General features: G+C 41.8%; 1 protein-coding gene and 1 long non-coding RNA gene across 2 annotated transcripts; one reads left to right on the top strand and one right to left on the bottom strand.

The window, feature by feature from the left end:
• Positions 1-5,983: 5,983 nt before the first annotated feature.
• On the bottom strand, positions 5,984-8,814 carry LOC311058900. Its single transcript, XR_014602093.1, has 4 exons — positions 8,724-8,814; positions 7,200-7,282; positions 6,960-7,031; positions 5,984-6,255 (listed from the first exon to the last, which is right to left on the bottom strand). It is a non-coding gene; the product is annotated as an uncharacterized lncRNA (long non-coding RNA).
• A 2,255-nt stretch (positions 8,815-11,069) lies between these two features.
• oit3 (oncoprotein induced transcript 3) lies at positions 11,070-25,957 on the top strand. Its single transcript, XM_084076903.1, has 8 exons — positions 11,070-11,328; positions 13,148-13,258; positions 17,260-17,382; positions 17,522-17,644; positions 19,781-19,941; positions 21,912-22,336; positions 24,959-25,058; positions 25,728-25,957. Exons 1-8 carry the CDS (start codon positions 11,085-11,087, stop codon positions 25,884-25,886), a joined length of 1,446 nt encoding a protein of 481 aa, XP_083933029.1. The 5' UTR covers positions 11,070-11,084; the 3' UTR covers positions 25,887-25,957.
• The last annotated feature ends 792 nt before the right edge of the window (positions 25,958-26,749 follow it).

Raw genomic sequence — 26,749 nt, 5'->3', positions numbered from 1 at the left:
AGTATTGCCAGCCTTCACAAGGCCTCATTTGTACGGGCCTGGAAAGCTTCTGTGTTCCCTTAATGATGATATTAAGTTGCAGCTCGATCTCTCCCCTATAGAAGATTTAGAGCCTCAATTAGCATGCGTCCACTTGAGTCAGCAGCGTCCTCTAACCACAGCTGGTCAGTGATGTGGCCCCGAAAAACAGCCATTTATACGCTGTCACCTACAGTAGGCCACGGATTGATCTCTGTGCTGTAATCAGCAGTAGTGGAAAAAGTACGTATTTTACTTAAGTAAAAGTATCAATACTGCAGTGTAGAAATACTCTGTTACAAGTAAAAGTCTGGAAATCTTTTGAAAATAGCAGATCTACAAGCTCACAATGCCTTGCGATGCGACGCATTGTGAGCTTGTAGATCGTCTATTTTCAAATGGCTGAAATGTATATAGGGCTGAAGTGGTTAATGTATGTTTTGTAATAACAATCAAAATCTTGAAAAGAAAAATCCTAAAGTTTTCAAATAATTGTAGAATAAAAGAACAATATTTGCCTCTGAGATGAGTTGAGCTACTCAAGTAAAGTACAAATACCTCAAAGCTGATTGTATGACGTTCGGCATAGTAGTGTATATTTGTCTCTTTTCTTAAATGTAATCATGATTTGAGTGGGTGGGGATCTCATTTTAAATAAGCCACTGTGCTTTTATGGGCGATCCAGTTTAGAGGACCTTGTATTGTGGGCTGTACTTCCATGTACCTTTTCCATGTCTTTCTAAATAAAGTATTTCAATGAATCAATCAGTTACTTTCCACCACTGTGCACAGTTGGTCAGTGCAGTGGTGTGTCTCAGAAGATCAGCCATTTACGCTGTCACCTCCTAGGCCACGGATTGATCGCTGTGCTGTAATCAGGGCTGGATGGATTGTCCATTAGTGATTGGAGGTCCAGAGAGAGAGAGAGAGAGAGAGAGTGAAGGATAAGAGACTATCAGAGTGAGTGATGGTTGTCTTTTTGGGATTCTGTCCTGTCAGAGAATCTTTACTGCTCAGGAGATCACTCTCCTATTTGTTTGTTCCTCTACTGATATCCAGTGATTAACACTCACTCTTGCCTTCGCACACAATCCCATCTCTCTTGGATATAGCAAGGCCTTCCTCTGGCTTAATTATATCTCTTAATTAGATCATTGGGAGAGCATGGAGAGCATGGTGAAAAGGGGATGATGTCAATTGTTGTTCTGCGTCACTTTCTTTCTTTAGCTCATTTAGTTGTTCTCCTGATGCGCCACAAATAGCCAAGATTCTATTGACATTCTGGGTAAAGACCTGCTGTCTTTGTTGGAGACAGGCAGCTGTTGCTTAGATTACAATTGACGAGACAAGTGTCTGATGCTGCTTTATCTTGGCGGTCCAGAGGACTTTGTTTCAAGCCTGAAAAAATCGGCTGGAAATAAGCTGTTCGTTGTACTTCGTATGACTGTGTCACTCACTGAAAGTCATTTGTGATAAACTGACTATAGCTCACCCATTAAGCCTTAAACTCTTCAATTATGCCGGGAAAATATATTTTAAAAGATCAAAGTGTTGACTATTAAACCATGTCCCAACCAACCAACCTCCCACTGTTTTTTTTAATTGGATGTCAACTCCATAAGATGGCATATCTGACAGAGTTGACATCTTACGAAGTCTTACAGAGTTGACAAAATGACAACAGTACAGTCATAGTGAGTAGACAATTTATTTTTTCAATGTTGCTCAGAATTCTCGTAATGCAGATTAAATTACACATTTAAAACCATAATGGTTATTTAGTTTGGATTTAGAAGGAAGTTATGGAGTTGGCATGTTATGGTTGAGACACATCTGATGGCAATATTATTGAATGCATCTGTGCAAAAATAGAAAGCTTACAATAGCTTCAGCTGCTTTCCTACCTTTTTTAAAACAGGAATTGAGATGGGGACCTTAGGATATACTGTAGCTATGCCTGTTTATGCCTGATTAAATTATGTTTTTGTAGAAATCTGACGGAGTTGACAAAGATCTTGGACACAACTTTGAACTTTAAAAAAGGGTTAGGTTTATTTGTTTTTAAATTAGTGTGTTAATAAGTAATAATTTGAAATGTTTTGGTAAGACATAATATGTCCCAATTCTCAAGAATAGGTGAGCTCTGTTTTTTCCCTTGACATTTCTGGACAGACGGACGTGATGGACAGTGGCTTAGTCTACAGGCGGTGGTGGAAAGTAACTTAAGTACATTTACTCAAAAAGCACCTACTGTACTTGTCTATTTACCTGTTTTCTATACATTATATACTCTCCAATACATCTCGAGGCAAATAATATTTTTACTTCACTACAATTACTTGACAGCTATAGTTAGACTGCTAGTTACTTGGCAGATCAAACATTAACATTCATTGTACTGATTATGTACTGTTACCCAGCAGCACAAAAAAAGTAATTAAAATCAGCCCCACGTTTACCAGCTGTAACGTTAAAGTGATGAACACATTAATGCATCACTAATGTGGAACCCATTTGGTTAAAAATAAATTCATTATAAATTGAACATCTGTCTGGAGGGATTAATGCCTCGCTAATTACAATCCAATATGAATGTAAAATGGGCCACTCTGCAGGAGTACTGGAAGGATATTTTTTGTACTTTAAGTACAATTTGGAATACAGGATTTACCTTATTGTGGTATTGCTACTTTTACTTAAGTAAACCTACTACTGCAATAGTCTCCTCTACGGTACCACTGCAAAAACTATCAAAAAACTCCAATATGTCCAAAACTCTGCTGCCCGCCTCCTCGCCAGAACCAGATCCAGAGATCACATCACCCCAGTACTCCATGACCTTCATTGGCTCCCAGTAAAACATAGAATTGACTTCAAAATACTCATCACCACCTACAAAGCCCGCAATAACCTGGCCCCCTGCTACCTCTCTGACCTCCTCCAACGCCATGCACCCTCCCGCTCCCTCAGGTCTGGCGACGCAAACCTCCTGGACTTCCCCAAAAAAATAAAAAAACGCACCTGGGGTGACAGGGCATTTTCAGTTGCGGCCCCCACCCTTTGGAATCCACTCCCACCCCACATCAAAGCTGCCCCCACTCTTGCCATTTTCAAAGCCTCCCTCAAAACCCACCTCTTTAGACTCGCCTTCCCTGCCCAGACCTAACCAAACCTCACTTTCGTCCTCTAGGACAAGTCTTAGCCTTTTGTTTTAACCTTTTAATGTTTTCTTCTCTTTTGTTTTCTTTTCTCCTAATAAAATTGTTTTTAAGCTGTTTTGTAAAGCGACTTTGGGTACTAGAAAAGCGCTATATAAGTCTGATGTATTATTATTATTATTATTAAACCAAATCTGAGTATTTCTTCCTCCTATAGTCACTGCTAAAATGATGGAAACATTCCTTTTTCTGGTTTTCACGTGAACAAGCACACAGTCCGTGATAAACTGCACTGCAGCTCTCGGTTTGTGCTTGAATAATGCTAGGACGTACAGAATGATTTATACTAGCTGTAAGATCACAGCTAAAAATGTGACTGTAATGTTTTTCACTTTTTCTATTGTCAGCCATGGTTATACTGCAGGGGTCTTCAACGTTTTTCAGGCCAAGGGCCCCGTAGCTGAGAGAGAGATGAAGCAGGGACCCCCACTACATATAAATATATAATATACACAGTTTTAAATATATATAAAACGGTGTTGTAGATTCAACTTATTCATAGATTTCATAGATGGCTTCATAGACTTGTTTGACACACATTATCTTTTCTATTGATATGTTGGATTCATGTTCATGTGTAAATTAATTCAGACAGTTAACCTTTTAAACCCTCAGTATTTAGTAGGGTTGACCGATATTTACTTTTTACCGATAACCGATATACCGATATTGTCCAACTCTTAATTACCGATACCGATATCAACCGATACCGATATATGCGGGGATTATTGTGATTAGGGTAAGCTCAAATTTCATATCACACACACCATATACAGTAAGAACTCCTGCAACTTATTTATAAAGCAAAAAAAAAAAAAAAAAAAAAACTTTTTTTTTTTTTTTTTTTCAAAAACCGATACCGATATTTTCCCGATATCAATTTTTATGCTAATATCGGCCGATAATATCGGGAGGCCGATAATATCGGACATCCCTAGTATTTAGTCAACTTGACCATTGGCTCTGTACTTGGTCTGCTCTTTTTCCCTCCACACCAACTCCGAAAATAGCTGATCTACAAGCTCACAACGCCTCGCAGCGTGAGGCGTTGTGAGTTTGTAGATCAGCTATTTTCGGCTAATGTTCCCCATCATACAAAGATTTGGCGGATCCCCTGTAATAACTCTGAGGATCCCCTAGGGGTCCCGCACCCCCTGTTGAAGACCCATGTTATACTGTATGACGTCAAGTATAGGCTTTACATTGTCATGGTATGTACAGTATAGAAACATGGGCTATAGAACTGTAGAATAGTCTAGTGGTTGTTAGGTTCTCTTCCTTTCAAGTATAACTCAGGCAAAAATAACAAAAAGATACAAGGAAAATAACTTCATAATTACTCAAACAAAAGGCACAACAAAAGGCTTGTGTGGCAGCATGCCCCCCCCCCCCCCCCTCTCTCTCTCTCCTGGAGCAAAAAAATACTTTATTTATAGACAGTTCAATTTACACCTAGACTGCTGCCTGAAACTCTAACAAAAGAGAGTGACCTTACAAATAACCATAATACAAGGAAATCATTTAACATTCTTGGCCTCATTAGAAAGCCCATCTACCTGAATAAAAGACTACAAATGCTAAGTTATTCCCAAAACCAAAAGAAGGTCAACGAGAACTGTGTGGACTAGCTTATGAACAAACAATATTTTTGAATGATCGCAACCTTTGCCAGATAATCGGTTCAGGAAAATAAAAGAAGACATACAGTACACACTAGGTTTTCCAATTTGCACGTCATTTTTTTTTAGGTATCTAAAGCAGTGGTTCTCAACCAGTGGTCCGGGGACCACCAGTGGTCCTTGAGGGGTTTTCCAGGGGGTCCCCAGCCAAATTAAGTTAGGAACCAAATTGACCCTTATGTGTCTGTAAATGAACACTGATGATGATGATACAGTGTAGATTGGGAAGAAATCAAAATGGTTGAGTCCCTGGCATATCTTTTCAAATGGTGGTCCCTGGGCTAATATGTGTCAATTTTGGGGTCCTTGACGCGAAAAAGGTTGAAAACCACTGATCTGAAGAACACAGAGTAAGTTTCTGACAGACAGGTCCGTATGGGCTGTCATCACAATAGTTGGTTGACTGGCTGCGAACATTTGACAGTCTGGCGATGACAGCTGGCACATACTGTACAGCTGGCTTCCCACACGGAAAGGAAATATATGAACATACATTTTTTAAATATATGTCACATATATGTTCAGCATATATGTGACATATTCGGAATTGGCCGCCTACATATATGTATATTACATATATGTACATATATGCACATATATGTCTATATATGTTTAGAACATATATGTAGGTGGCCAATTTCGAATATGTCACATATATGTATATTACATATATGCACATATATGTCTATATATGTTTAGAACATATATGTAGGCGGCCAATTTCGAATATGTCACATATATGTATTCAATATATATGTTAAATATGCACATATATGTATTTAATATATATGTTAAATATATGTCATATATGTTTATTTACACATATTTGTTCAGGAATACATGCATATACCTACCTACATAAATGAATAAAAAACAAATCTAAAAGTCATTAACATTCATTTATTCAGAAAAACAAAACATTTATTGTTCACGCCTCTACCACATCCTTCCTATCATAGGCATGTTTTTAATATTTGTTTCAGTATAAAACAAACAAAATAGCTGATCAGCAACCTCACAATTAACATTGGAGCACAGCTTTCTTTCCCATCATGGGCATGTTTTCAATATTTTTGTTTCAATATAAAACAAACAAAATAGCTGATCTACAAGCTCACAAAACATTGGCGCACAGCTTTCTTTCCCATCATGGGCATGTTTTCAATATTTGAGTTTCAATATAAAACAGACAAAATAGCTAATCTACAAGCTCACAAAACATTGGAGCACAGCTTTCTTCACTTAGTCTGCCTTTGGCGATAACGGAGCTCTGTCAGCTTGGAATTGATGGCTGTACCCAGCTGGCCTTTGGTTGCATGTGGCCTTCTTCTGTGTTGCCTCTACAGAGAAGAGAAAGGGAGATAATAAGCTAGAAGACAGGACCAAATGCTCAGTCTACTATAGACTCCAAGCATTCCACTCCATGGCAAGAGGAACAATTTGATTAGTGATTTTAGTCATGATCTTTTCTTAATATTAGAATTATATAGAACTTTCTGAAAAATCAGTGCATTTATTGAGTCTGTCTAAGTTTACAATTATTAGTGACAACTTGTCAAATGATCTCATGGTATGTTTGACATCACATGAACTTCACTTGTACGAACAACAGATTATCAGCACAGGTTGTTTACCAGTAAGAGCAATAAGATATGCTTCGCAATCAAGCAAATAAATTAAAGGCATGAATGAAAATGAATTAAAGGCATGGTCTGGTCATTGCGTGAGTATGGGTGAAGGAGGGATGAAGATGCCGGTGTTCTAACAGTGTTATAACACAGAGGACCGCCACAGTGGAAGCAGACTAAGCCAGATCTATTAGAATCCTGTGATCAGGAAGTGAGCAATTGGAAAGTTAGTGTATGATCACCCTACAGTAGGTGCCAAGCCGTGCAAGATACCATTAATGGTGTCGATGCTTACCTGATGCCTTCTCCACTGATGGCTAATAAATAGTGAAACAGGGATGTTAAAGTAGCCAACTTAAGGCATCAGCTATTACTATTACCCATTTTCCTTTCTCAATTCTTTTGTTTTTACTCACCAATTATGGCTGTCTTTTTCTCAGCGTCCAGGGCTTCCAGCTGATCCCCTTCACCTCGCTTTGGCTTGCCACCTTAAGAAATATTTCATGATTATTATTTTAGAGGAGAAGAATGTCAAACAAAAAAAAAAGTATCAAACGAAAGTACACAGTATCCCAAAATTAAATAAAAAATAAAGACATCATCAGACTAATGCAAGAGAAGTAAAGACATCATGTAGCAGCAGATATTCTTTTCACCTGAAAATCGTCTTCGCACTTCTTCTTGTCGTGTCCAGTCTTTGCACTGGTGCTCACTGCCAGCCAGGTGTTTCTTTCAGCAACTGTGATAGTAGAAATATTTTAAAACATTATTTGTGTGTTAGTAATTTAAAAAGTAATGTTAACTCATCAGATTGCTCATAATTCGCGCCACCGTGCCCCCTTCTCATAATTCATTCAGTTCTTCTGATGAACTTGGCAAAGTGTTTCACAATGCAGAACTGATTAATGAACTCATGTTATACAAATCAGTGGTTCTCAAACATGTTCATGTCAAGTACCCCCTAATTAGTATGTACTTGGCTATGCAGACTCAAGATTTGAGTTACAAAAGTGCTTCAAAAATATTCCACACATATTGTTTACAGTGTTCTTTAGTTTTTTAATAGCTGGTAGATCTGCTATTTTCAAATAGGCACTTTGTATAGGGTTTAAGTGGTTAAACTGATTTGATGCTTTACCAGGGGACCACCTAGAAACCCCCCAATGACCCCTGGGGGTCCCTGGTGCTCACTTTGAGAACCATTACCTGCTTTTGGTTCAAAATTCACAGATATAATAATAACAATAATAATAATAATAATAATAATAATAATAATAATAATAATAATAATAATAATAATAATAATAATAATAATAATGAATTACAGTCAAAACAAACGCCAACATTAGCTCTCACTGAGGTGGACTGATTTATACCTGAAATAAACTCATCATGCACCACATGGAAATGAATTAGCCCTGAAACATGAGAAATGAATATGCTAATGCCATATCTAAGACTGTGTTACACACCCCAAAAACCTTATCTCAAGCTCACAATGCGTCGCTGTGAGCTTGTAGATCAGTGATTTTTGGGAGTGCAACACAGTCTTACGACAAAACATAACCGGAGCGAATCACTGTATCATGACAATCATGACGAAACTTAAACCTGGTGTTTGCACTTTATCCATTTACGGCCCTACATCTACATACACGTTCTGATTTCAAATATATAGTGCTTAACTCCTGGCCACGGATGTTACAATTCACTTCGGGTGGGTGTAAGTACTCGTATTATTCCGGATGGTTCAATAAAAAGCATTTTAATCCGATCGGTGGCCATTGTGTCATAGAGTTATAATGTATCAGAGTGCAGTACACCTCCCAACCAATAGGGTCACGTAGTTGAAAGCATGAGGAAATACGGAAAAAATGGCCACCAATCGAATTAAAATGCTTTTTATTGAACAATACAGACAATACAGGTATTTCCGAGTGCCCTAGTAGACTTGTAACATCCGTGGCCATGGAGTAAGCACTTTATATTTAAAATGTGAACGTGTATGTGGATGTACAGGTTGTAAATAGAGAAAGTACAAAAACCAGGTTGCAGTTCAGCCATGACGCTCATGACGGACGAGCGTCGTGTGATCCATGGCTAATACGCTAATATAATTGCACTTTTACGATACTAACAAGTTGGATAACATAATAACATAAACTAATTAAAGAACTTACCTGCTATCTAGTAGAGTAGAAGCACGGAAGCACCCGATTTGTTTGTAAATAAATGTTCGCCGACAGACGTTAGATCCACATGATGAATTCAAAACGAATAAGCTCCGCCCAGAGCTGCGTGACGTATTTCTGTGAGCGTGGTTCTCAACCTGTGGGTCGGGAACCACAGGGGGGTCCCCATATGATTTTGGGGAGTTTCCCAGATGACAGTGAAGTAAAATTTAAGTAAACTTTTTAATACCTAAAAAAGAAATAAAAGAAAGCAAAGAAAAAGACTATTACTGCATCAAAAGTAATCAACAAACTATACAAAAAAAATGGTCAAACATTGGCCAAATTGCCAAAAATATAAGAAAGAGGCAAACATAACCCATCAAGCCGTTGTTGTGAGCTTGTAGATCGGCTATTTTCACAATATTGGTCTGTAGAGTCAAACTAAATACATCAACTCCTACATTCCAAATACATATTAGGGTTCGTGGCAGCGGTGGCCTAGTGGTTAGAGGGGCGGCCTTGATACCGGAAGGTCCCTAGTTCGATTCCCCAATTCATCACATCAATCATGAATCACCGCTGAATAGCCCTTGAGCAAGGCTTCCATGCAGGGTCTGGCTGTAAATAAGTTCCGCACTTAGTCCAACACCCTGGGTAAACAACAAACTTTGCTTTGTTCGGGGTCCCCAGTTCAAATATGATTATTTTGGGGGATCTCGGCATGAAAAGGTTGAGAACCACTGCTGTAAGTAACAGGATAGATGGGCACGGCATGGGATATCTGCACACCTCAATGTAAATTGGCTATTTTGTCCAAAATGTAAAAAAAAAAAAAAAAGAAAATATTTTTAAGTAAAATAAAGTATACATGATTAGAACATTCTTAAACATTCGACAATTAGGGTCTAATATTTCCATAATTGCTACAAAATTGCTACAAAACCTGTATAGCAGTTGGGGCATAAACAAGAAGTTGAAGGATACAACTACTAATGATAATAATAACTGATAATGATGATTATGTTCACATCATGTAAAACATTTTAAATTGTTGTGCCTCTAGAAGGCAATGGAAAACAGAAAGGTCTTTAGTTGTGTTTTAAAATAAATAAGAGTGGCAGCAGACCTAATTAAACAATATTGTCTTTATGTTATATCTTCCACAATCCACAAACCACAATCTACATTGAATGGAAATACATACAATAATGAATACATTTTCTTATATAACTTTGGACTGATATGCACATATTACCTTGCAAATAAAAAAGGGAGATATGAGCTATATATATATATAGGCATTATGTATGACATATATGCAAAAAGTCAAATACATATTAGCTATATATGTAGGCATATATGTAGGCATTTATGACATATATGCAAATATATGAACCTGATTGTGGCATATATGTGAACATATATGAGCTACATATGAGACATATATTCCCTATATATCAACATATATGCACATATATGAACCTGATTGTGGCATATATGTGAACATATATGATCTATATATGAGACATATATTCCCTATATATCAACATATATGCACATATATGAACCTGAATATGACATATATGCAGCATATATTCTGCATATACCTGCCATATATTGGCATATATGTTCATATATTTAAGTAGTTAAATAAAGAACCGAGAGTGTACTGTAGACCTATGTGTTGGCCCTGACATGTATATGATTTGATTTTTCTTTATTAAAGCGTCATGCTGCCAAGGAAGCCCAGCCCATATGGACTTCAGGACACTTTTACATTTCATTATAATTCACAAACAATGATCAAACGAATAACAAACTAAAACACTCAAGCTTCATACTGCATTTGTGTTGCTCTTCTCCAGTGGTGGAAAAAGTACTCAATTTCTTTTCTACTTATGTAAAAGTATCAATACTGCAATGTAGAAATACTCCTGTTAAAAGTCTAGAATAAAAAAAGTCTTGAGTAAAAGTCCTAAAGTATTGGTATCAAAATGTACTTAAAGTACCAAAAGTAGAAAGTACTCACAAGTCAAAAAGAAAAAATCAAAATGTATAAAAATCTTTTGAAAATAGCAGATCTACAAGCTCACAATGCGTCGCATCGCACAGTCAGTGATTTGGCCACCACTGACTGTGTATTACTCGGCCAATTCATTGTGCATCTCTTTTTTTTACACACCGCATCCAGCCGTATTATTTCTAATTCTCTCCTCCATCTGTCCGTCCGTCACAGCCCTGGACCCGTGCTCGGCGTACATCAGCCTCAACGAGCCCTGGAGGAACACCGAGTTCCACGTCAACCAGTCCAAAGGCGTGCCCCTGTGCGACAGCCACGTGTCGGGGGAGTGGTACCGCTTCACGGGCATGGCGGGCGACGCCATGCCCACCTTCTGCATCTCCGAGAACCACTGCGGCACGCACGCGCCCATCTGGCTCAACGGCAGCCACCCGGACGCCCGCGATGGCATCGTCGCCCGCTCCGTCTGCGCCAGCTTCGGCGACAACTGCTGCCAGTGGAACGCCAGCGTGGACGTGAAGGCCTGCCCCGGGGGCTACTACGTCTACCGCCTCCCCAGGCCCTCCGTCTGCTTCCACGTCTACTGTGGACGTGAGTGAGGAAATATTATAAACCAAGAAAAAAAAAAGTCCTGAGTTCATTTTGTATAGTTTCTGTTGAGCTCAGGGGCCTTCAATAGGGGGTCCTCAGAGTTAATACAGGGGGTCCGCCAAATCTTTGTGTGATATGCTTCTTTTTAGCGGCGCTAGCCGCTCTATACCTTTAGGTATAGAGCGGATCCTGCTCTATACCTGACTTTGTCCGTGTTCACCGTCAACGTTCTGATTGGTCAGACCCGTCAACGTTCTGATTGGTCAGACCCGTCAACGTTCTGATTGGTCAGACCCGTCAACAAAGTGATTGGTCAAGCTTCACGTGACACATGACTATAAACACATTATAAACACATATCGATGACAAAATGTATCAAAGGCGCCGCTACCTTTTTTTTTTTTACGTTAACCACTTGAACCCTAGCATCCCTTTTTCTGAGGAGAACTTTAGCCAAAAATAGCAGATCGCGCGAGGCGTTGTGAGCTTGTAGATCGGCTATTTTTGGCAAAGAGTTATAGGTGTAGAGGGGAAAAAAGAGCAGCAAAAGTTTAGCTGAAACACAATTTTATACAATATAGAGGGGGTCCCTGCTTCATCTCTCTCTCAGCTAGGGGGTCCTTGGCCTGAAGACGTTGAAGACCCCTGGTTTTGCTCCATCTTATAATTAGCATTAGTGACGACCAATTATAGGTTGGAAAATGGGTGAAGTAATCCCTTACCTTAACCCTAACCCCCCAACCCATTTTCAACCTTATATTATTCATATAATTGGTCTTCATTAATGCTCATTATCAGTGGGGGCATAATGGAAGGGCTTTGGGTGCTGCAGCACAGGGCACCAACTTCAGGGGGGGGGGGCACCATCCTCCAAAATGGATCTATCGTTATTATAATCTTACTAGTTGGTCGACGTCATGTATGTGTGAGTGTGTCTGTGTATGTGTTGCACACTGTATCATCGCGAAATGACCGGCGAAATATTGAAACCCTGCTGACAAAATCAAAATGGGTTGTAGCACAGGCCCAGGGCACCACAAAGGGTTAATCCACAATGAAATGGTACCATTTCTGTCTATACTTTCTATCTGTATCCATTGATATCATCATCAGTGGTCATTTCAAACTTTGAATTTCATTTTCTATCGATGCAAGAACAATGGCGTCTATTTCAGCATGCTAACTTTCCCGGAAGAGAAAGGATGTGTACTGTCCTTCCATGAGCATTAGTGAGGATAATTACAGCTCAATTACATGTGTGTGCATTCAATGTACAGTCTGTCACTCAGTGCAGGGACGTGCACAGATAGACTCTAGGAGGTGCTGGAGCACCTGCCCTTTGCCCTCTTGACCAGAAGTGCCCTTTTGAAAAAAAGAAGAAAAAAAGTTTTTCTTTCCCCAGTTTACAGCAGGGGTCTTCAACAGGGGGTCCGGGACCCCTAGGGGGTCCTCAGAGTTACTACAGGGGGTCCGCCAAATCTTTATGTGATATGATTTTTCTTTTTACCATAACCACTCGAAACCTAGCATCCCTTTTCTGAGGAGAACTTTAGCCAAAAATAGCAGATCTACAAGCCCACAACGCCTGCTGCGAGGCGTTGTGGGCTTGTAGATCGGCTATTTTTGGCAAAGAGGTATAGGTGAGAGGGAAAAAAGAGCAGACCAAGTAAACAAAAAAAAGTATAATTTACTTGAGCTCCTGCCCCTCAAAATGTCTGTGCACGCCACTGACTCAGTGGGTCCATGTGTGCTTCTTATTTGCACGGAACATACCGTATCATTTTTGGGGTTTCATTTGTGTGTGTGTTGTGCTGTGCAGATTTCTATGACATCTGTGATGAAGTGGAGTGCAGGGGTCGACCGTGTCCCGAAGCGGAGTGTCGCTGTGCCCCCGGGACCGTGCTGGGAGCTGATGGACAGACCTGCCTCGGTGAGTACGAGAGAGAGAGAGAGAGAGAGAGGATAAGAGAGCTGAGAACAGATAAATGGGTAAATAGCCAAAGAACAGATACTGTACAGTATGATATACATTTTCGGTGAGAGACGCCGTTGTATGACAGAGCATCAAGCATGACTCAGGGAGATAAGGGAGACAACATGGATGAGGAACAGTCAGGCTGGGAAGGTTTCCTGAGAGAGACAGATAAGGTTTTGAGAGAAAATAATAAATAAACCTGATTTTAACGTTTCATTTGGCCTTCTTGTTATCGACTCTTCTGACTTCCCGTCGTGTTCAGGATGCACATCTTCATCTCAACCTATTTATACTGTTTAGCAGGACGGTGTGCTGCTCGCTAACATGCTTCAGTGCCTTAGTGATAGCTTATCTCTATGGACAAGTGGAACGTTCCCAATATCGCCATGGAAACAACACATTTGCAGCATCCGACAAGCCAACAGTCCACAGGATAATGTGATTATGTTCTACAGTACTCTGGCTTAATATTATTGGTTCATTCTGTATCTGAGCCAACGCTGGCATACTCAGTACCCACAGTACCCTTAAATGAACACAAAGGATTTGACTGTGTATTTGCTGACTCAGCGTTGAGCAGAGCTTGGCAACAGGATGTCAGCAGGGGGGGAGGGGGGTGAATGAATGAATTAATATGGTACCCACTCCTTTAGGGTATTTAGTTTTTGTCACAGTCTAGGGGTTCAGGCTGCTACACGGCTCTCTCGGTGGTGCCGAGAGAGCTAAAGTGGCTCAAGTTTGCTTGAGACGGCACGCCTCTGTCTCAGTCCAAAACTCTACTTTATACAAAACACCTACTGAGCCCCGTGGGTAGGTCAGTATCTCACCTGCTTAGACCAATCAATAGTCTGATTAAATGTGATAATCTCCCATTCAGTGCATTGACAGCATCCAAAATGGGTGAATATTTAACATCAGGGTATAAGATTTCAGTTGTGTTCAACGCATATACTGGGACCTTAGTTGGAGCAAGCCAGGGGACCGTGTGTTTCCCAGATGGCATCTCAGTCATACCCATTCACCCAGGATACCGCCCAGGATGGCAGCAGGGTGGCACTAGCGAGAGGTGGCAGGAGGATGGCGGTGGGGGGAGGGTGTTGTGCAGGGTGGCAGTGGTGGAAAAAAGTACTCACATGTGTTTACTTATGTAAAAGTATCAATACTGCAATGTAGAAATACTCTGTTACAAGTAAAAGTCTGGAATTCCAAATGGACTTGAGTAAAAGTACAAAAGGACTGGCATCAAAATATACTTAAAGTAGCAAAAGTAAAAGTATTAAAATGTGTGAAAATAGCAGATCTACAAGCTCACAACGCGTCGCGATGCGACGCGTTGTGAGCTATATTGTGAGCTATATTGTGAGCTATTTTCAAATAGCCTATGTACTGTATAATAAAGAAAGAAAAACATCACATGGATGCACCTGGGACGTATCATCAGTGTTGTAGCCTGGGGTCATCGGGTGTTTCGGGTCTCGCAACAACATACACCCTCACCCAGGCGACCCAGCCGGGGTTGATCAAGCCCCGACTTACGTCCCAGTAGCTACCCCACGGTCAGTCCTCTTAGGGAAAGACAGGGCCACTCAATCCGCTTCTCCGGAACTGCTCTGCCGGTACTGGGGGAGAGGAGAGGCTCTGGCACGTGGAGGGACTAGGCTCTGTGGGTGGCCTCCTGGCCGGGCTCCTCCTTCGTCTCTCACCAGGTCCAGGACCCTGAGCGTTGCACCAGACTCCCCCCATAAAAGTACACTATTTGCCTCTGAGATGTAGTGGAGTAAGAAGTAAAAGTATTGAAAATTGGAAATACTCCAGTAAAGTAAAGATTCCTCCTTCCTTTGTGCAGGGTGGCAGTAGCAGAGTGGCACTATAGCGGGAGGTGGCAGGAGGATGGCAATAGAAGGGGGGTGGCAGCTCTACTGTAGGATGGCAGTTGTTGCATGGGGACCAGCAGACTCCAGCTGTCAGAGAGAACTTGTATGAACGAGGCTTCACAGAGACGGAGACACACAGTACGGCTAATGAGGGGTGACAAATACACTATGAGAAACCCCCGCACTGCACAACACTCCCTTCATCACTGCGTTCACTCATGGACCAAATGTGTCAGCATGGGCCCACGCTGAGGAACGACTGATGCCTTCTTTATCACTTTGTCTGCCAACGTCTCCTCAATCTCATCATGAATGCTAGGCAGCACACTCTCTTTGGCTCCAGACAATTCATCAGTGGTGGAAAAAGTACTCACATTTAGTACTTTAGTACTAAGTAAAAGAATCAATACTGCAACGTAGAAATACTCTGTTACAAGTAAAATTCCGGAGCACAAAACATACTTGAGTAAAAGTACAAAATATTGGTATCAAAATATACTTAACTAAAAGTAGAAAGTACTCATTATGCAGAATATTCCATTTCACAAGTTTTTAAATATATAAAATGTATAAAAAATCTTTTGAAAATAGCAGATCTACAAGCTCACAATGCATCGCATTGTGAGCTTGTAGACCGGCTATTTTCAAATGGCCGAATTGTATAGGGCTGAAGTGGTTAATGTATGTTTTGTAAAAATGATCAAAATCTACAAAGTAACTACAGTAGTAACTAAAGATTTCAAATACTTGTAGTGGAGTAAAAGTAAAAAATGTGCCCCTGAGATGTAGTGGAGTAGAAGTAAAAGAACTGGAAATTGGAAATACTCAAATACCTCAACATTTTACTTAAGTACAGTACTTGAATCAGAATCAGAATTAGGTTTATTGTCACATCACAGGTTTACAAAGTAAAAAAAGTGGGTGAAATTCGTTTTTGTACATCATTCCCATCGCAACGTTAATTTCCTTGAGTAAATGTACTTAGTTACTTTGCACCACTGGAAACGACTGATGCCTCCTTTTTTACTTTGTCTGCCAATAATGTCTCCTCAATCTCATCATGAATGCCAGTACACTCTCTTTGGCTCCAGACAATCCCCCCCCACCCCCCCCCCCCTTGTGTCTGTTGCAGCCATATGGTTTTTAATCTTACATCAGTATGAAGGATGGATGCTAAAGATGAATGGTAATCAAAGAAAGTTAAGACAGTCAGAGGAAAGTATTTTAGTCACTCCTCCTGTGTGGCATAATGTGCTTGCGGCCATTTACAGCATACTGACAATAGCGATATAACATGATCTGGTAAACTCCATTTGATTGAATTTATTAAATATTTTATTAGATAGAAATGTAAAAACACCAACAAAAAGTCCTTGTGGTCTTGTTTCCATTGGGGTGTTTCCTAGGTATTCAATTCATCAACATATAAAATAGCACCAAACATTCAATACCATCACAAAATATAAAACACTATACGTACAGAGTAGGGGAAAAAAGGCAGGGGGGGGGTAAAGAAAAGGGGGGGGGGGGGTCGCTTGTCTAAGGGAGAAGTGATAACTACCTCCCCCTTTGGCCTCTTGAAAAGTGAATATTCAGGGCTGTTTTAAATGTGCCAGTGATCTACATTTTTTGAGGGATGGGGTCAGGCCATTCCACACTTGGGTGGCAGTGCTGTAGAAGGAGAATTGACCCATGTTTGTTCTATAAGTGGGTGTTACCAGATCGTTGTTTACACTCCCTCTAGTATTATGGCTGTGGATGTCGCACATTTTGGGGAGGTATTTAGTCAGATATGTGGGTATTGAGGGCATTGAGGGCAAAGTCGCATTGACTATTTTGAAAGCCAATCCCATTTTTTATAGTTTGACCCTGTCTTCCACCCTGAGCCATCCTAGGAATCCTAGCAAAATGTGTGGGAAAAAGGTGGGTCATGCATGGGCCCCAGGCCGAGAAGCAGTCGAATCAGTTTGTTTTGGGAGGTACATGGAAACCAAACTAAAAGCATTAACATTTCATGCTGCTGTGTTGTGTTGTGTTGTGTTGTGTTGTGTTGTGTTGTGTTGTGTTGTGTTGTGCGTTCAGATGTGAACGAATGTGAGAAGGACAACGGGGGGTGTGCAGAGGTGTGTGTCAACACCAAAGGCTCCAGGCGCTGTGAGTGCGGGCCGGGCCGTGTGCTGGCTGAAGATACACGCACCTGCAAAGGTAAAGGCAACGTTCCTGTGTTTTTATTATTCACCATGTGGTGCTGCTGAGGTGAGGTGACTTGGTGATGAGACCAGCGTGGCGTGGCTTTATCCTTGTGTTTTTTTTTTCTCTCCTTCTCTCTTGCACACCTGTGCAGAGATAGCTGGCTGTCACGCCAACAATGGAGGCTGCAGCCATGGCTGCTCTGCACTGCTGGTCTCCTATCAGTGCCATTGTCCTCGCGGGTTGGAGCTGGGAGAGGATAGACTCACGTGTCAGGGTGAGATTACTGTTTGTGTGTGTGTGTGTGTGTGTGTGTGTGTGTGTGTGTGTGTGTGTGTGTGTGTGTGTGCGTGTGCGTGCGCGTGCGCTTTTTTCACTGACGAAAAATAAATAAGCTATGATGACTAAAACTAAGACTAAATATATTGACAATTTCGTCAACAAATAAAAACTAGACTAAAATGTTAGTGGGACTAGTGGAGAAGAGATCCAGTAGATCTAAAAGACAAGTCATTTTATGTTTGGTTGCGCTCGGGTGCGCTCTGAAAATGGCAGATCTACAAGTTCACAACGCGTCGCAGAGCTTGTAGATTATCTATTTTCAACATGCAACCAAGTGTAAAAATCAGTCATTACGACGCCATCAAGGCACCGCCAAAATACATTTTAGTCGAGTGAATCAACTGTAGATTTAGTCGACTATAATCTTATGATATTTAGTCATACTAAAACTAGACTAACACTAAAACATTTCAGATGACGAAAATATGACTAAAACTAAATGGAATTTGATTCAAAAGACAAAAACTGAATACAAATTAGCTGTCAAAATCATCACTGTTGTGTACTGTTACTGTTGTTGTTTTCTACACTCTATTTTTTCCTGTTATCAAAGCTTCTCGGGGGAATAGAAGTCCACCTGTGTGAGTGTACTATACAGAATGAAAGAGAGACTGACAGAAACAACAGCGGCACACAAACAACTTCACAGACAGCTAGCTAGACAGGCGGGCGGGGCAGACAGACAGACAGACAGACAGACAGACATGCACTAGATAGCAGGTAATTGGACCGTTTCCCATCATGCCGTGCATGCCTCGGCGTGCCTGTCTCCAGTGGTGTAAAGTAACTAAGAACATTTACTCAAGTACCGTACTTCAGTATAATTTTGAGGTATTTTTTAAACTTTATTGGGGTATTGCCAGTTTTCAGTACCTTTACTTCTACTCCACTACATCTCAGAGGCAAATATTGTACTTTTACTCCACTGCAATTATTTGAACATTTTAGTTACTGGTTATTTTGTAGATTTTTATTATTATTACAAAACATACATTACCCACTTCAGCCCTAGCCTATATACATTTCGGCCATTTGAAAATAGCCGATCTACAAGCTCACACTGCGTCGCAATGCGACGCAGTGTGAGCTAGTAGATCTGCTATTTTCAAAACATTTTTATACATCTGAAAACTTGTGAAATGGGACAGTCTGCAGACTGAGTACTTTCTACTATTGGTACTTTAAGTACATTTTGATACCAATTTTTTTGTACTTTTAAGTTTCAAGTAAATTTTGAATTCTGGACTTTTATTTCAAAGAGAGTACTTCTACAGCACATTGCAGTATTGATATACTTTTACTTAAGTAAATAATGTGAGAGGGATAGTGGGGAGAACGGTGGAGCCTACTCCTTTAGGTGCGCTGTTTGGGGTTTTCCCCTCACTGCCCTCCCTCTCTAAATTGGAGAAGGATGCTCTGGCCTTTGTTACTTTATTGGCTCGGAGACTCATTCTAATTAATTGGAAATCACCTACTTCCCCCTCTCACACTCATTGGATGAGAGACATCTTGTATTGTCTAAAACTAGAAAAAATAAGACTCTCATTGAATGGCTCCTCTAGATTTGAGAAAGTATGGGGTCCATTCTTTCAATTTGTCCGGAATTTGAATCCATCTTTGATCAGAGATACGGATACTGTATATGAGGTCTGGTGGAGCATTTATGTCGGGTTTGCTGTGGCGGAGGTGTGGTGCTGTAAAACGGATTTTGGATGTGATATGGATATGTATTGTTTGACTGGTGTTTTTTGTTCTAGTTCTGTTTGTTTTTGTTTTTGTCTTGTTCGGTCTGTGTTTGTTTATATATCCTTTTATATGTATATATATGTTGTATTAATTTTGTGTCTTTAATTTTATGTCTTCATGTCTTGGGGGGATAATGTAATCCGTATTGAGCTTTTTTATTTTATTGGTTGCCTTAAAAAGCTTTTCTGTACCTTCTTATATGCCTTTCATGCTGAACACTGCTATGGAAAAACCCAATAAACAAAGTTTAAAAAAAAAAAAAAGTAAATAATGTGAGTACTTTTTTCACCCCTGCCTGTCTCCTCCCCTCTCTCTCTGCTTGCAGTGCCGGTGCAGTGTGAGTCCAGCTCCATCAAAGTGTCGGTTCCTAAGGACCTGGTGGGAGGGCTGGACCTGTTCCTGACCAACTCCTCGTGCCGCGGCGTCTCCAACGGAACCCACATCAACCTCAGCTTCAGCCTCAAGACCTGCGGCACGGTGGTGGAGGTCAGTGCTGCGCTGTACCCCCCCCCCCCACACACACACACACACACACACACACACACACACACACACAGAGCAGGGGCTTACATACTGTATGAACCCATTAAGACCTGAGGCTGTAGTTCTCAAACTTTTTCATGCCAAAACATTTATATGTACTTGGCCGGGGACCCTCCATCTGAAAATGTTTTGTGCCAGGGACAGGGCCATTCATTTCAAAATGATTCAATGTTTTTCAAACACTTTCAAGATTTCAAGATGTACAAGCTAGCAGCGCTGAGTTTTTTTGAAAAACCTAGGTTGCTATATATAGCTAAAATCTAAAATGACACAGATGCTCTCCCGGTTTTAATGGGTTAACTTAGGGGTGTGCCGATATATCGTCCCGCGATATATCGCGATACGTTTTCGTGACGATATGTATCGTTTTGGGGGAAAAAATCTTGTTTGAAAAAAAATATTTTTTTTGTTTTGTTTTTACAAGCCTAATAATCAGGCATGCAAACAGCCCCGAGGTGAAAAGGGTGACAACATGTTTTTTTTTTTTCGGGTCAGGTGTCACACTATTGCCCTATTTGGCTTCAAAACGGCTATTGTAGCTGAAAAGCTATACGTTTGCATGTCTGAATAATGCAAAAACAGAATTTGTTTGCATTTGCTTTTTTTTTTTATATTTTCATAATAAAAAAAGTGCGTATCGTATCAAAATCGTATCGAAGTTGTGAGCCAAATATCGTATCTTATCGTTTGGTGAAATTAGTGTATCGGCACACCCCTAGGTTAACCCATTAAGACCTGAGGCCGATTCTACAAATGTCTTCTAAATCCTAACAGTTCAATCCTAAAAAGTTAAAGTTTTAACTTTTTGTCTTTTTTCGTAACTTTCGAAATTGCTTTGTTTGTCCTGTCCATTGAATAGCAAAACGAGAGGTGTCCTGTGGATTCGGGCTGTGGATGACTTTAAACCAGCATCGAGTGTTTTCCCATTTGCTTCTGATAAGGCGGCTCCGTGTTTCGATTTCTCTACCAAGCCCATTCTTCTGTTTGCTCCCAGCATTAATCAGAGTGAAAGAACAGGCACTTTCCTCTGAGGGAAATGGAGATGTTGTGTCTTATAAGCAGTAGAACACAAAGTCTTCACAAATGTGTTCATGAAAGTGTCTACTATCACCTCTGAATTTGTTCCAACCCAACTCCCTTGGGAAACTTTGTGGGAGCCTATCAAAGTTGGGGTACCCGGAGGGCCTGGGCAAACAATCCATTCCAATTCGGGGTAGAAAAGGAAAGTTACATAGTGCAACTTTAAACCAGCTAACTGTTCCACAGTCTTCAAAGTCTGTAACTATACGCCTCCTGAAAGCGGTGCAAAGGAAGTCTATTATCATCTTCCGTTCACGGAAATGCATTTAAAAATATCTTTAGATTATCTTTTTGAATTTCCATTTCTGCTAAGCAGCAAGCTAGATATGCTTTGACTAATTTGATCTACAGAAGAACAAATGTGCACTTTTCCAGTGTTTCCATTGACCATATTGCACAGACTGTACGGCGGAACTCCATTTCACAAGTTTTCAATGTATAAAAATCCTTTGAAAATATCAGATCTACAAGCTATCTTCAAATGGCCAAAATGTATATAGAGCTGAAGTGAGTAATGTGTGTTTTGTAATAATAATCAAAATCTACAAAGTAACTAGTAACTAAAGTTTTAAAAGAATTTTAGTGGAGTAAAAGTACAATAGATGTAATGGAGTAGAAGTAAAAGTACTGGAAACTGGAAATACTCCAGTAAAGTAAAAAAGACCTCAAAATTGTGCAGTGCTTGAGTAAATGTACTTAGTTACTTTACACCACTGCATAGGAGCTATTACTGTACAGGCTTTTCCTTGTGTTGGCTCAAGGTTACAAACTCCTGGAAATGTCAGTGAAAAACCACATGAACCGAATATCTCCCCCTCTCCCCTCCCCCCCAGGTAACAGACGATAAGATCGTGGGCACCAACCTGGTGACGGGCCTCCCCAGGACCAGCCCCGGCAGCAGCGGCCGCGACATGATCGTCCGCACCAGCAAGCTGCTGCTGCCCGTCACCTGCGAGTTCCCGCGGGAGTACCGGGTGTCGGACAACGGCTACCGGGCGGCCCTGGTGGTCGGCTCCGCCCTGGAGCTGGCCGGCCACAGCGCGGGCGTCTTCCCCTTCTCGCTGGAGCTCTTCAAGAGCGCCGAGTTCTCGGAGCACTACAGCGCCCCGCCGCAGCTCCGTCTGCAGGACTCGCTGTTCTTCGGCGTGGAGCCCGTCGGGGAGAGGGTGGAGGGGCTGTCCGCGCTGGTGGAGAGCTGCTTCGCCACGCCGACCGCCAAGGCCGACCAGGCGCTGAAGTATTACCTCATCAAGGACGGGTGAGTCTGAAACTTTAAAAAAAAAATTTTTTTCCCACGATTTTTGTAACCCATTTTTTCACCCAGTGCCATTTCCCTAAACTGTGATCCTGGGCGCTACTCTCCCTCTGCCAGCCTGGGGACAGCCCCGTACAGAGCTCATGCTTCCTTCAATGCATGAGGAGTGCATTGAGTGCAGCATGTGGAAGGAACACGTTATTCCAACCAGTTCCTTTCCCCTCCATCAGGCGCCCCGGCTGACCAGGGGGAGGCAGTATAGAGACCAGGATTACTGCATGTTTTTTGTGAGGGTACCTACCCTAGGGGACACGGGGAGAACATGCAAACTCCACACAGAAAGGCCCTTTCGCCTATATTTCAGGGCCCCCCAGTTTTATACGCATTAGGCCACAGACCGGCCATAGCTGAATGGTTAGTGAGCCCGCCTAGGGAGCCAGAGGCCCTGTTTGCCCCAGGTTCGATTCCAGGCCAGGTCAGCATGTGTCGGTGAAATGAAATTTGTCCCTGAGCAAGACTCTTAACCCCTAATTGCTCACAGGTTCTCATTGGAAACAAGACCGCAAGGACTTTCATGAACAACCTGTTAAAAGGAATTATCCTTATCCTTACCCCCATTTAATACCCTTTTTAAAAAAATATATATATCTGGGACCCCATTGTACAATGTAACATGGAACCAAATGGACCTGAAACCCTTTTGGGTCCTTTTGGTTCCATTCGTACACTCTCAGAGTTACAGACCTGTAAGGGTGCATTTGGTCCCCTGAACCAGTGTATGGAATGTCCATCTATTGACTGTATAGAGAATGTGACAACAGATGATGTATACTGTACCATAGTGTGTTCATGAGGGCTGGCCTGGCCATTTTATCAATATTATATTGATATTGTGATGTGAGACTAGATATCGTCTGGTATTTTGGATGTCATAATAAGTATTATCTTTTCCTGGCATATCACCCAGTGTGGTCATTAAATAAAGTGCTTCTCAAACCTTGCATAATGGTAAATGGTGCATTTATATAGCGCCTTCATCCAAAGCACTTCACAATGTGCATTACATTCACACACACATTCACAGTCATACATTCACACACACACACACACACACACACACACACACACACACACACACACACACACACACACACACACACACACACACACACACACACACACACACACACACACACACACACATTCACACACAGATGGTGAGGGAAACCATGCAAGGCACCAAGCTGCTCACCGGGAGCAGTTAGGGGTTCAGTGTCTTGCTCAAGGACACTTCGACACTAGTCTGGGAGTCTTCGGCTTGGATCCTGGACAACAGGGGCGCGGCCACTGAGTTCTGATTCAAATCAACAGCCAATGAAGAAAAGGGGGCGGGATCCACATGCAGTGGGTGTTGCATCTAAATATGATCGACGGGAAGAAATTTCGACCGCCATTGTTGTGTACTGCTGTTTGCCTCTCGTCTGACTTTTTAGACGAGTTGCACAGCTCTCAGACCGGTAAGAGGCGTGTCCGCTCAGATTCTGAGCGTAAGTTACATCCCGCCGTCAAATACCAGGACTCTGGCCCAGAAGTTCCTCGCCAGAGCTGGCGAAAACTTCTGGGAACTCAGATTACTTCGACACTAACCCCAGTGGCCGGGCCAGGCAAGCGAACGGGAACCTTGCGTTTCCCAAAGCTGTCGATCTACAGTACGTCCTGAGCCACTGCAACTCAAGTGCCTTGCTCTGGGGCACGATGGCAGTAGTATAGTATTAGTTAGTAATCCCAGCAACACCAGCACCAGCTTCCAGGCCTGCTATGTGTTCAGCCCTTTATAATGAGTGGCCAACAAGTCCAGAGGCAACGGCTGGCTGTATGTGTTCTACTGTAATAGGGTTTCAAATAAGCACCTTGATGCTTATAAGACAGAAAATCTCCATTCCCCTCAGAGGAAAGTCAAGTAAAAAATGCCACTGTTCTTTCACTCTGATTAATGTTGGGAGCAAACAGAAGAATGGGCCTGGGTGGAGAAATCGAAACACAGAGCCGCCTTATCAGAGGCAAATGTGAAAACACTCGATGCTGGTTGAATGTCATTCCCCGCCCGAATCCACAGGGACACCTCTCGTTTTGCTATTCAATGGACAGGACAAACAAAGCAGGCCTAAAATCTGTCTCCGTAATTTCCAGATTTTTGACAAACACCACGACGGCTCGAAAAGCCCCAAGGCAGCTAAAATGGTGACGGAATAACAGCTTGTTAGAAATACACACGTAGGATCTCTGGGTATTGTGCTAAGACACTGGTTCTCAACTTGGGGAAATTGGTGGCAAACAGGGGTCCTTGAGGGGCTTTCAAAGGGGGGACCCCTTTGAAAGCCCCTCAAGGACCCCTGTTTGCCCCTGTCTACAAGTTCACAACTTGTAGATCTGTTATTTTTGTTGAATTTTTAAAAATATTTTACAAATGAACAATACAAATCTGATGTTATGGGGGTTCCCTGCCTGGTGCAAAATATTTTATATTATATTTTATATAGGGGGTCGTTGACATGAAAATGTCAACGACACAGTGTTAATAAATTGATCGTATGCTTAACCTCTCCCCCCCCCCCCCCCACCCAGTTGTATCTCAGATGACACGGTGAGACAGTACTCATCCAGGGACCAGCTCTCCAAACACTACCAGGTCCCCGTGTTCAAGTTCATCGGCAAGGACAGCCGGGTGAGTGAGAGAGAGATGCATGCTGGGAGCCAACTGGCTAAGGCTAAGTCTCACTCTTTTGTGCTGCATAATAATAATAATAATAACGCATAATCTGTGTAGAAATGTTGAGGCCGCACTATTGTTATGCAGAATTATACTTCAAACAAAAAGTGTTGTATATTGTCGCTGTCGGGCAGAGAAATCTCTTATGTCCATATTCTGGCTTTTTGTGTTATTTTTTTGGTAAATTAAAGGAATAGTTCAACCCAAAAAATATCATTTTTTAAAATAAAAAATATCACCCCATGGAGACTTGAATTCATGTTGTTTTTTTCCGGTTAGGGTTAGCCCTAAGCCAATAATTTGATGACCAGCGGACCAGTAGGCAGCGGTTTCCCGGTAGGAGACACAAAGGAGAGTCTTTGTGTCTCCTACCGGAACGGCTGCCCCGGTCATCAAATTATTGGCTTAGGAATGCGACAAAAAAACAACAACAACCATGAATTCAAATCTCCATGGGGTGATTAAATTGAGAGTTTCAGCCTGCCATGCAATGTTGTCCATCTCTCTCCAAAAGCTTGTCCACTCTGCCAATACATTTGTGTGTGTGTGTGTGTGTGTGTGTGTGTGTGTGTGTGTGTGTGTGTGTGTGTGTGTGTGTGTGTGTGCGTGTGCGTGTGTATACAGGAGGTGTTCTTGCACTGTCAGGTGTTGGTGTGCGGTGAGGGAGACTCCCGCTGTGCTCAACACTGCGGGGGGCGTGTGCGCAGGGGCCTAAGGGCCCACGGCGGGCCCCAGGACCAGCATCGTGTGCTCAGTGGCGGCCCCATCTTCATCCTGCCCTGAGCCCTGACGACAACGTCCTGCTTCCCTGCCCAAGCCAACGGCAAAACCACCTTGAAGTACCGCTAGACACTTAAACCTTACACTTATTTGACCGAATCCACACGCGCGCACACACACACACACACACACACACACACACACACACACACACACACACACAAAAATAAACAAACTGTCTCGGCATAATTGTCAGGGAGGAGGATCTGTATCGTTAATGACAGTCAGTCACTTATATTTGATACAGTCTGTTTCTGGCGAAAATGTAACTAATTCGGCGGAAGTAACATTATCGTTTTCACACCGTTAGTTGATGCTTCATATCCATAAGAGTAAAACCGCCGGGGTCACTTGTTTATTTTTGGAACACAGTTCTTATTTGACGCGATATTAAAGACGTCTATGGGATTCAGAATGGGGGTGGAAAACCGCGAACCAGGTAGACAAACCAAGGATGTGTAAATTACGTCAGACTTCGGTGGTCTATTGCTGTGTTTTGCTGCATTTCTGGTTAATTGTACAGTATAGGGCAGGCTATCTTTGCCACTTTTCCCAGTTTTACAATTTGGTCTCATTAAAGTGACTGACATCCCTATTAGAAATCATTTGGAGGAGAGATAGCAGTTCATTTATAGCTACAACCAGTCAACATAGTTTTCTAGGTCATTGGTTCTCAAAGTGGGGTCCTTGAGGGAGTTCCAGGGGGTCCCCAGCTAAATGATAGATTAGGCACCAAATGTACCCTTATGGGTCTGTAACTCTGAGAGTGTACAAATGGAACCGAATGGACCCTAACGGGTCCATTCGGTTCCATTTGTACACTCTCAGAGTTAAATTGACATTGATTTTACAATATAAATTGCAGT

This window comes from Gymnoscopelus microlampas (assembly GCF_963454915.1).
Source record: "Gymnoscopelus microlampas genome assembly, chromosome: 13".
NCBI lineage: Eukaryota > Metazoa > Chordata > Actinopteri > Myctophiformes > Myctophidae > Gymnoscopelus > Gymnoscopelus microlampas.
This window is presented reverse-complemented; position numbering and strand designations above follow the sequence as displayed.

Bases quoted from the DNA above. Each gene is read 5' to 3' on its own strand.
- oit3 (XM_084076903.1), top strand. From the start codon at position 11,085: ATGGCGGGCGACGCCATGCCCACCTTCTGCATCTCCGAGAACCACTGC. The intron at 17,645-19,780 runs GTGAGATTACTG...CTCTGCTTGCAG, and splicing joins GGATAGACTCACGTGTCAGG to TGCCGGTGCAGTGTGAGTCC. The intron at 19,942-21,911 runs GTCAGTGCTGCG...CCTCCCCCCCAG, and splicing joins CCTGCGGCACGGTGGTGGAG to GTAACAGACGATAAGATCGT.